Genomic DNA, 12,752 nt, shown 5'->3' with positions numbered 1-12,752 from the left:
ACATTATATATAATGACGGATACCATTTAGGCAAAGTATAAAATAAACGTCCTGATGAGGTCATTACGTAAATGATGTGTATGTTACTGTGAATGACCGAAATCGGTGGTTGTTGACTTTCACCGGTTAATATTGACAATCACATAGTCGCCTTGGTGAATGTCCGAAATACTTATTACATCCGATTTGATATTAATTTATGTGTGGATATAATTACATTTATTCGATATTTTAATACTTTCTAACGATAGATTAGAAGAACCATCAGTGTTTGGAGTAGCGGGCAAAGGTATACAGGACAATGGCACTTAACCTTAAAAAAACATCAGTGTAGGATAGACCAGGCAATGGCACTTGACCAAAAAAAACATCAATGTATAATATACCGGGCAAATGTATACCGGGCAATGGCACTTGACCTTAAAAAAACATCAGTGTAGGGTAGACCGGGCAATGGCACTTGACCATAAAGAAAACATCAATGTAGGATATGCCGGGCGAATACATACCGAGCAGTGACACTTAACTAGACCTAGTATGACTAGACCTTTGTTAATGTCCGAAATATATACTAGGTCTAGTTAAGTGCCATTGCCCGGTATACATTTGCCTGATATACCCTACACTGATGTTTTTTAAGGTCAAGTGCCATTGCCCGGTATACATTTGCCCGCTACTCCAAGCACTGATGTTTCTATCGTCAGTAAGTATTAAAATATCGAATAAATGTAATTATATCCACGAATAAATTAATGTCAAATCGAATGTGATAAATATTTCGGACATTCACCAAAACGACTATGTGATTGTCAACATTCACCGGTGAAAGTCAACAACCACCGATTTCGGTCATTCACAGTAGCATGCACATCATTTACATAATAACCTCATCAGGACGTTTATTTCATACTTTGTCGGTAACATTATATATATATATATCCAAAAAAACTGTCATACCTGCCTAATATCGTGTAGGGCCCCCGCAAGCACGCAGAAGTGCCGCAACACGACGTGGCATGGATTCGATCAATGTGTGAAGTAGTGCTGGAGATAATTGACACCATGAATCCTGCAGGGCTCTCCATAAACCAGTGGGAGTAAGAGGGGGTGGGGATATCTTCAGATATCGTTCTTGCATGATATTTTTCCGACCGAAGCGATGTCGTAGATTTGATGCTTTACCGGATTTCCGATACTCACGGTATACTCGTGAAATAGTCGTACGCGAAAATCCAAATTTCATTGCTATCTCGGAGATGCTATGCCCCATCTCCCGTGCGCCGACTATAACACTACGTTCAAACTCACTTAAGCCTGGCATTGTAGCAGCAGTAACCGATCTAAGAACTGTGCTAGACACTCGTTGTCTTATATACGCTTTGCGGATCGCAGCGCTGTACTTTGATTGGCTCCATACCCCTTTATTTGCATACTCATGCCTGTACCAATTTTTTTGGCTCTTCAGTGTATATATATATATATAGTAAGATCTTGTCATTAATTACATCCCACTATCTTCTATTGAAGCTTTTGTTTTCATATAATGCAAACTTGTTGCGAAATGGCAGGTAGTATGGCGGGGTCTCTCTTTGTATAGATACATTTAGTGCTCTATTTTGTATTATACTTGGATTTTTATTTTCTTATGTTTGCTTGACATGTTTTATTTTGTATTTTTGCTTAATACTTTTTATTTAATTTCAAACATTTTTGGTACTCTTAATACTATTGTATTAGTATATATTTTTGACTGTATTAAAACAATATTAGAAAGCTCTCTTTTTGAAGTTACAATCATTTGTGCTGAAGACGAGATTATATCATAGTTTTTTGGCTTTTTAGTATTTTTTTATTTTATTCTTTTAAGTTTAAACATTTTATTTAATATTTATTTTCTTCCTACACTTCAAAAATGTTTTTTGTTTTGTCTTCTTTGTAATTTTCGCGAAGGACACAACAATAAGGTCTCCAATTTCGATGACACACTTACGTCAAAGGGATCATTTATCCTATTCTAAGTTTAATAAGAATGCGTGTTCCCCAAATTTTTAAATTTATAAGACAAAAATTTAAGAAAGATTTGATACAATTTTGAGAATAGATATTATATTGTGTTTAAAATTCTTATCACCACTTAAGTTGTAATAGCAACAAGAAAAAGAAAATAAATTTATCCATCAATGTCTCCAATGGTATTATTTTAGTATTACTAAAAGCATTTGTTTCATTTTGCTTTAACTGCCGTGTGTTAGTTTTTTTAATCAAGTAGCGGACTAGCTGAGAAATCACTATTCTAGCCCTTTCAATGTTTGTTGGACTTTATATATTTGTAGAAACTAATACCCGCCACTTTTGAAACTATTGTCAAATTTTAGTGATGTAATTAACAATCCCTCAAGAAATTATCGTCAAACTTTAGATGTGATAATAATGTCATTACATTAATTTAAAAAAATTTATGATGTGCATTTAAGTTTAAAATTTATATTAGTATTTATATGTATGAAAATGTTATCACAGCCATTCAAATAAACGAATTTTCTAAATAATCAATTCAACTCCTTAATTTTCGTAACACAGATAATTTAATATATACAGTATATTTTACGCAAAACAACAAAATAAATTGTATTAATACATCAAGATAATTATTCCCTTTACTGTTTATTATTCATCATGTTTTAACAGTTGCAAAAAATATTTTGCAAGAAATTAAGCACACTTGTACATTTTTTTGAATCTTTCAATGTCACTTTTGGTCATTTCATTTTTATTAAAAGGGTCTACCAATGTCCTTCCGTTTTTGGCCACCATGGTGTCTTTTCCGTTCTTGGACAAGGCTTTGTTGCCATAAATCATGATGGAGTCATAGTCAAAATCATTATATAGAATATTTTCTTCCGGATTTAGCTTTATAAAGTTCTTTTTCTGATCTGCGAAACGAAGCAAATTGTTAAGCGTTAAGAATTATTCACATTTTCTATTACAAAAAAATTCCTTAAATGATTAATTTTTTTAATCAATTAAAATCTAAAATCTAATTACCATATATACTAACAGTACTATAAATAACGTAAAAGGTATAAACTTAAGATGCAAATGTACAAAGTGATTTATCTCAGAAGACCAGGTTATCTGAGAATTCTGATAAATACATTTAATGATTAGACTGGTTGCTATTGATTTCGAAATCGATTTCAGACGAATTCTTCATTTATCGTGAATGCTAAATATCGCTATTGACTAACAGTGAAAAAGATAGCTTTTGCCAACCTCTTCTCTGTAAGTATCACACCCCATTTCGAGATGTGTATAAGCAATTTCGAGAGCAATTATCAGCAATTTCCAGAAAACATGGTATTATGTTAACAGGTTAAACTATTAAACGAACTTTAGAATTGGATTATCTTGATTTTAAGCTCGATTTTTAGTTAACTTGGTTGCAGCATCTTGACTAACATATTGTGACAATTACAGGATTTTAAGCACTAATAAAAAACATAAAAAGTTAACCGGAAATGCAAAAACATATTTAAACAAACGTGCTAATATTAATAAACTGTGACGCACATACTTGGTTTTGCTCACTAAAAAACACTAACAAATGACAAGACATCGTAAGTGAACACTGACAAATTTAACTGACGTTTCTGACAACCCCAAAGAATAGTGCTTAATAAAAAATGAACATATATTACAATAATAATCACCATGGATAAATCCTCTTAACCTCATAGAAGCAAAAATATTTAAAGACTTTAATCTATGGAAACCGTTATATATTTTTGGCCTCTAAAACAACTATATCACCCAGCAGAACAATTAATGAGCAAGTTTGGACTATGTTCTCCTTTGCAATCTGCTATGATGGCATTAAGCTATTTTAAAATGCTACAGAATAGCAGTTAACATAAGCATCTTTAGATCTAAAATATGGGTATATTTGTAGAGAAAACCAACGATTACACAACAACTACCATAAACACAAACTTATATTCAGATTCACACTCAACTTCAGAAGACCATAACAATCAGGACTTTTTAATTTTGAAAATAAGGGGGAAAACAAGAAACAATTAACTCTAAATTAGGTAATAGGTAATGAAAAAGCAAGTAAACTTGACAGAAAGCTTAAAAACTCTCTTAGATATAGATGATTGTCGTTAAACTACTATGTAAAAAGCAAATTTGATCAAAACTCTGAAACATGGTCATGGATAACACGAGGTGAGGATGGAAATCGAATCTAAGCAAGAAAATACATGCCAGAGAATTGCTAACAACTCTAAACAAACACAAAATATTTGCTTATCTTTTTCGTCAACCAGCTACTAACATGTCAGGTTTTTCAGAGAAACTATCAGTTTATATTCTGCTGTACAATGCGCAATACATAACTGAATAATTTTAGGTCTAATGATTCCCGTTCACGTTTTAATACTCAACCATAATGGTTTGAATATCACCTTTACATGTTCATTGCTAAACACGCCATATCACAAAATGAAATTCTTTCTTACAATTTGTGTTTAATGAAATAGACCAAGTGATAGCGTATTATGCATATTATCAGTAATACGCTATCACTTGATTATATGCAAATCAAGATGCATATTATCAACCTACTAAAATTGCAAAAAACTACTACATTTTTTCCTGATAATAATATGTTGCTTAATAAAATAAATTTTCAAATTTAAGAATTAAATGGTTGGTAAAATTATAAATTTAGCTTTATTTTATCTTAACCTCTTAATGATCACTCTTCATTGTAAGCAAACAAATTTTTCCACGTTCTCTTGGGATTCAAAATATATCAAGTTACCAACCACTCACCCTCTTTTACGTTTTCTTCGTAGATAATCAAATGATCATCTCTGTCTGATCTGTTTTGTTCGTGATAGAATCCAAGAGCATGCCCCAATTCGTGAATAACAGTTCCTTTATACCAACAACCTCTACCTAGATTAAGCATCTGTTCACCATTAACTCTACCTACTTGAGAGCTGCAGCTGTAAGAGTTAAGAAATTCCATATTTTTAAAAGCACAGAAAATATACTTTTATGTTTGCAGTGCAATTACTTTTTAATGGTAATTCACTCTCCTACCTGCAGTATTTATGAAATGCCATAATCTTATATATTTTATAATTAATTAATTTCAAAATATATTGCGCAAATATACTTTAATTTACATTTTTAGTCGAAGTGTTATTTGTAATGTGAGCCAAAATTTATTTTAAAAAAACCAAAAATAGCATGTTTTATAAATATTGGTTAATTATCGTTTATTTTTCAATTCATTACCAGAAACGTAATGGCTATGACATACACAATTAAGCATCGCAAGTCATTACAGACAACTGCTGTCAGATTTTTTAAAAAATTAATGTTTTTAGCTAATAGATAGTATGTAATTACAGCGGAAAAAATGAGGTAAAATTAACGCATGATAAAGACATTCCTGGCAAAAAAATATTGACTACCAATATTTCGCAGTTACCAAAATATACGGTACTTAAACCATTCATTTGGTAGATTTTTCTATTTAAAAATATTTCATATTTAAATACACGGTATTTTAAAGAGCTAACGTGAATCTAATGAGAAAAGGTTCATTCCAATTTTATAACTTTTTAAAATAACGACTAATTTCTTGCTGATGGCTTTTAAATTGTTAATGGAGTTTTATTTTTTTAAACATAATTGGTTTAAGACTTCATTGTCTATTAAATTCGAATTTTTGATATAAAGACTCGAACTCGCTAGGAAACTAGGTGGACAAAAATGTTAAGGTTCCTCCTGCTAAAAGGTTCCAATATTCTTAGTCTTACTTTACGCTTTTTTTTTTTTAACTTTATTTATTATTTTACATTTTCAACATATTTTTAATTATGCTGTAATGACAGTGGAATTACATTATCCCTCATTTATGATGAATTAATTTGCGCAATTATACATTTTTAAAAATCTTAAAAGTTAATCTTTTCACATAACCTTAAATGTTAAGGGTCAGTAACAGTTAAATGAAGTGTTAACTCATATTCTTTGAATTAAAAAAGAAGCATATAAAGTGATAAAGAACACAATTTTCTTTTAAAATTCAATAGTGTTTTTTTATTTATATTAAAAAAATATATCAAATTTTTAATTACCTTTTACCATCTCCCCAAACTAATCGAACGTAATCTTTTTCGTCTGTCCTTTTGACGAATCGGATGCATGTATTTTTATGAAATTCTTCCATGGCTCTCTCTATGTCCTTCACCAAAAACTCATATTTAACTAAAAGGGGAAAAAATATAAGAAAGAATTTTCTTTTATGTACTTTTGTTATACCTACGATTCATAAGTAATAGGGGCCTTTAGAAAACTGCCTACACAGTAAAGAAATTTCTGATCAAATTATGGATTTATCAACACTTTGCATTATCCGTAAATTTAATCTTACCCTGAAATCCATTTTTAACCGTAAAACCTTATTCCGTAATTTTTAAAGTTATATTTATTTAATTAGAGTATGCTAGTGATTTTACAGTAATTATTGCGTGGAAATATACGGTATATCAGATTTTTTTTGTCCCGTATCGTGATCCGGTAAAAATGGAGAACATCATTACCAAATCAAAGAAACATCATTACCAAAGCACATCGATATAATTTACCGAACTTTTTGGTGGTCCCATAGAGCCAGAAAGAATGTGAATTTTACCATGTTTTAGTAGTTTTGACTATACTTTTGTCTCAGTGTAGGTTAGGTCAGCACTTAACGTACACTGTAACTGTAATATTTATTTAATTAGAGTGATTCAGTGATTAAACTATAATTATTTCCTTGGATATCCCCTGTGGGGTTAACTATAATTATTTCGTCGGATATCCCCTGTGGGGTTAACTATAATTATTTCCTCGGAAACTATAATTATTTCCTCGGAATTACTATAATAATTTCCTTCGTAAAATTTAACTATAATTATTTCCTCGGATATCCCCTGTGGGGTAGGTCAGAGTTAAGCTACCTTTACTCAAATTATTACCGTAAAAATTACAGTATATCAGATTTTTTTGTCCCGAAACATGTACCTTTAAAGATGGACTTTATGGTAGAAAGTACAGGCACCCGGAGTACCAGTACTTTTCACCGCAATTTGATCAGGAAGTTTCTACTATGTTAGTTTAAATCAAAAAATTTAATCCGATCATCCCTATCAACCTGGGTTTAACCACATTCCATACAGCCCCAACAAGTTCACAAGAAACAAGGCCTTTGTAGACTAGAGAACAATATTAAATTCTAGCCAAGTATATATCCTCCTTGACCTCTCAGAAAATTCATAAATTTTTCTCGTGATAGATTTTGGAGGAACATACTTTGAACATTTTGGAGAAGGGAATATATTTCATAAGACAGTATACAGCTTTTCCCTAATTATTTTATAACTGAACAGCAATGAAATAGTAATCTTGTTAAAATTTTAAAAAAAATCAATTAAAATGTCAAATTGGGGTTGAATGTAAAATTTGGGATGACTAAAAATTTTTGAATACAAGGCTATTTCTTTTCTTAATAACTTTTCCATAATGCAAAATTTCTGAGCAGATGGAAATCTTAGGGATCTGTTTGTTTAAGAAAAGCATTAACTTAATGTCAACAATTCAAACATTTGAAATTTCAAAAATGAAATTGTAAAATGTTCATAATTTAGAGCCTTAAATATATAAATGTTTAAAAAAAAGCATTAAATAGGCCCGTTGAAAGTTTTCAACTAATTAGCCTTAGTGATAAGTTTTATTTAATTTCTTCTTCCTAATAACTTCCGTTATGAATATTAAAATACTTGTAGTTGATTACATTAATTTTGAAATTTACTGCAAAGTATTAAGCTTTAATAAGATTTTTTTGTTTTAAAATAAAAAGCTTTTCCTAAAGTATTCATCAATGAGTCCATATTTCCTTTATTTTCGAGATTTGTTTTAAATGGTTTTAATGAAAAACACTTTTTGCATATTTGTTATATTTTTCAGTGGAATTATAAAATATTATATATATAATTGAATTTTAGCAAAAGTGATGCTTAGCTTTATAATTAGATTAAATGTACTAACATTAAATACAGGGAAAATAAATGTTCAATAAATAAAATTAAAAAAATTGAAATTTAAAAATACATAGAATTGAAAAATGCCAATTTTGAACTGCACAGCGAAAAACTAAAACAAAGGATAAAAAATTACAGTAATTATTTAGCATCTCAGAAAAATGCAGCGTTCAATGTAACAACTGAAACACCTGTCAAAAAATGCAAAATCACATTAATTTAAATAATTATCATTAATGAAAATAGCAATTGAACAAGTTTAAAAGTTATTTTCTGGATATTGCGACCAAATGGTACTGAGGTGATTTTGAAAAGGAAAAAAAAAGCTAGATTATTCATGGAGTACTAACGAGCTTCTACGGACAAAATTTAAAAAAATACACATCAAAATAGTTTTTGTCAATTTTATCTAACAACTTATATCTTTAAGCACATGATGTATTTTAAAATTGTCTGCACAAAGAGACCAAAGACACTGTTGGATTAAAAATAACAATTAAACGAGTAAATAAAAAAATAAATAAACAATAAACCAAAGAAGAATTCTTACGCAAAACGTCATCTATAACGTAAGGTACAACTGCATTTGGCCATCTCAAATGTTCGCCAACAATAGCATTTCTTTCATCATCCTAGAAGAAATAATTTCTGTAAATAGCGCTTAAAACAACTTTAAATCGGCTAGTAAACTTTTAAAATTTTCATATTAAAATTACAGTAAAATAACAGACAGCAGTCTGTCCATTCAATTAACCGTAAAGGTTACGGTAAAGAACATTTTTTTACCTTTACAGTTTGAAACCGTTTGCAGTTAGTATGGTTAAAAAAACTGAATACAAAACTATACGAGATTTTTTTTTTTACCATTTGCAACTGTCATAATTTCAAAACAGTAAAAAGGAGATTTATCTAGACATTGGAGCAAGGCTTTTAGTTAACTAAAGGGCATTAGAATTAAGTTGTGGTGAAAAGTTTTCTATCAAACGAACCGTGGATTAATTAGTTTACTTTGCCTATTGTAAAAAAGGGGAATACTGGACTCACAGTTAATATTTTCTTACAGTTAACAGTTTGAATACCATCTTATATATTCTTATTTGACTGTTTTGCTTGAATATGGTAAAATAACATTTAAATAGATTTTTATTTAACCATTTTCCGAGAAATTTGTAACAGTGTATAATATATCTACAGTAGTTAACAAAACATAATTTCTAACATGAAACACAACATAATCCCAATTAGAATGAACTGGAAAATTAATTAGAAAAAAATTATGAGAGAAATTTAAATTTTTTTTAACTTGATTATAGATATATGAAGCAAAAATATAGAAACAATAATTTAAAAATTAAATTGAAAGAAAAAATAAACATACCTCCTCAATATAATACATACATATTTTGCATATTTTGCTTAGACTTTTCAAAAGAAGGCATTTTATAACACTGACTGAATTTTTTGATAAATTTAGTATATTTAAATAACCAATATTTGAAATCGAGATTTCTTTAAATTGGATGTACATGAAGCTGTACCCACTTTTAAAACTAAGTGGAAAGATTTTAATGTCGCCATAAAAGTTTTATTCAAATGTCTACAATTTTCAACACAGCAAACGAGCATCAAACGAGAAGTTTATTTATCATTAATTTATGATATACTTTGAAATATGGGTCTTGTAATTGAAGTTCTTTTTCAAAAACTCTATTTTACAACGAAATAATGATTTTTTGCAAATAATGTTCTGTTTTTATTAATTCCTAATTGATGTTGTAGTTCATGACTTTTATAATGAGTTTTGGTTTTCTTTTTCCAGAGACCTTTATGCTAAATATGAAAATGGTGTAAAACCACAAGATGAAAAAAAACACAGCTTTATGAAAGCAAATAATACTTCGATATTTTTTAAATGCTTAAAATTTTACTCCAACACTTACATAGCTTAAGCTCTTAAAAAGTTTAAAAAATTTTATAACTTTAACTAATTTTAAATCTAGATAATTTTTCACTATCAGGAGGTATTCATATTTAAACTTCTCAGCTTTCATTTGCATTTAAAGCACTCATACAGCGACTTCTTCAGTTCTCCTTGGTGCAAAACTTTCGGAAAAACATTCTATAAGAGGGTGACAACATTCAGTCAGTATCTTTCGAATACTTACGTAAGTAACTCCAATCATGTCACCATCGAATAAATCTGGATCTTCCAGAGCCTTTCTAGCTTCTAAAATATAAAATTTAAAAATTTATCAAGCTACTTCCTATTATTTAATTTCGATTTTAGTCAAAATATGAAGTCAAAACCGCGTTTAGTCAAAATCGCATTTTCTTGCAGAATATCAATTTTTTATTTTTTTTTCTAATGATGATAACTTTTTAACTAGGAAATTAATTGGTTTAAGTATTAGACTTGATTAACGTTTGGATTATTGAAATTGCTACATATTTACTTTATCTCAGATCAGCGAAAATAACTAAAAGCACGATACAAGATATCTTTATTTCTTTTTCATTGCGAAAAAGTTTTATGTAATTTTATTAATTGTCCCTAATATGCATATATATATTCAATACTTCTGAAATTTGTTTTATTAATTTTCTTCTCTTGTCATTATTTTTATTTTTTTCCATATTTTTTTCAATTTTTTAGTTTATATATATATATATATATATATATATATATATATCTANTACCGATGTTTAACTCCTTAGCCTTGTAATTTTGAACCCAATCCAGAAGACTAGGAACTCCTGGATGAAGTATTCCAGGAGAAATTCGCCTTTGTGGTGGAACTAAGCATATCAATTCAAAATGAAGTGACTAAGTTCAAGAATAAAGTAGTAACGTTTCTCTGATGACTATTATCAACGTTTATAGCAGTTTGTTTTTAAGACAATTTGCCTTTATATTCATTTACAGCATATGCAATATGAACAAATTCATAATATATTAATTCGTAATGTCATTAACGCATTCATTATTCGTATTAAATACTTTCAGAATTCCCCCAAAATAGCTCGGAATTCCCCAAAAATACATAGCATTTAATAACTTTTTATATTCATTTACAGCATATGCTTTTTATGAACAAATTCATGAGATATTAATATCATATATTTCATTCTTCGTATTAAATAGTTTTAAAGTTACTAGTATTGCCCCAAAATAACTAGGAATTCTACCAAAATAACTAGGAATTTCCCCGAAATAACTAGAATTTCTCTCACAATAACAGGATTAGAAAACTTTTCTCCCACAGGATTTAAATACTTTTTACTTCCATTTGCACCATACGCATTATGAACAAATTCATAATATACTAATAAATAATATCATTCACATATTTCATTCTTCGCTTTAAATACTTTCATAATAACTATCAATTCTCCCAAAATAGCTAAGAATTACTTCAAAATAACTAGGAATTCAAACAAAATAACTAGGAGTTAAAAACTTTTTATATTCATTTACATGCATTATAAACAGATTCATAATATCATTCATATATTTCGTTCTTCGTATTTAATACTTTCATAGTAACAAGTGATCCCCTCAAAATAACTAGAAATTAACCCAAAATAACTAGGAATTCCCATAAAATAACTAGGATTTAATAACTTTTTATATTAATTTACAGAATATGCATTATGAACAAATTAATGGCATATTAATTCGTAATATCAAATTCATAACATAATATTCATAATATATCATTCTCCGCATTAAATATTTCCAAAATAACTAAGATTTCCCCCAAAATAACTAGCAATTCTTCCAAAATAACTAGTGACTCTCCCAAAATAACTAAGACTTCCACCAAAAGAATTTTGATCAATTCGGGTTTTATAAAAATTGGGACTCGCAGCCTTTCGCTGAAATGCCAACTTATGCAGACACGTTTCTTCTTGATCCAAGTGGCTTACCAGCTTTTTCTCAAAATTGTTACAGAGCATTTCAACACCGTTTACACTTTGCAAATGTCAGCTGTTTCTTAACATCCTAATATTAAACTCGAATTTAACTGAACAAAGATCTCAAAAAATTGTAGTTAAGCAATTTTTTTCCTTTGCTGCTAAGTAGACACATATCAAGAAACGCAAAAAAAGAAAATGCACTTTTTAGCTGGAAAAAAAACTAGTTCACATCTACCTCTTGTACAAATTGTTAATAAAAATTGCCCAATACTCTAGATTCGTCTTATGATATAAACTGTTTAATAACATTTTTTATCATCAAAAATTGCAGAAAACGAAACATTACCTTCTGTCTGCTCAGGACTTAGACTGATAACTTCAGCTAAGGCAACGGACAACAAGCCAGCAAACAAAACAACAGTCTTCATATTTGAAGGTTTAAGGTGTGTCAAATTTTGAAACTATAAATTTGTATAGCGAAGTTTGCCTCTTTTAAATATTTCCTTATCAAATTTTTATGGGAAAAGCCTGCTGCTAGCAAAAACAAAAATGACTTCTTTTTAAATAAAAAAAGACTGCTTGGTCAAAGATTTTTATTTATCAAGTAAGCAAACAGGCGCAATATTTAATTTTTTTTTCTTACAGTCTATCCGAGCAGATAACATCGGTATTGATATTACTCATTACTGTCTTTCTTGCATTCAATGTGAATGAATTCACCTTGATATACGAGAA

The 12,752-nt window shown here is 29.2% G+C and overlaps 1 protein-coding gene across 1 annotated transcript; it reads right to left on the bottom strand.

Moving 5' to 3' along the window:
- Positions 1-2,562: 2,562 nt before the first annotated feature.
- Positions 2,563-12,518, bottom strand: LOC107446540 (astacin-like metalloprotease toxin 5). Its single transcript, XM_016061217.3, has 6 exons — positions 12,364-12,518; positions 10,265-10,326; positions 8,650-8,731; positions 6,156-6,285; positions 4,837-5,012; positions 2,563-2,933 (listed from the first exon to the last, which is right to left on the bottom strand). The coding sequence occupies exons 1-6, from the start codon at positions 12,443-12,445 to the stop codon at positions 2,713-2,715; spliced, it is 753 nt and encodes a 250-aa protein (XP_015916703.2). The 5' UTR covers positions 12,446-12,518; the 3' UTR covers positions 2,563-2,712.
- Between the last annotated feature and the right edge of the window lie 234 nt (positions 12,519-12,752).

Source organism: Parasteatoda tepidariorum, chromosome 7 (genome assembly GCF_043381705.1).
Source record: "Parasteatoda tepidariorum isolate YZ-2023 chromosome 7, CAS_Ptep_4.0, whole genome shotgun sequence".
Classification (NCBI taxonomy): domain Eukaryota; kingdom Metazoa; phylum Arthropoda; class Arachnida; order Araneae; family Theridiidae; genus Parasteatoda; species Parasteatoda tepidariorum.
Note: the sequence above shows the minus strand (reverse complement) of the source record. Positions and strands in the feature narration are given on the sequence as shown.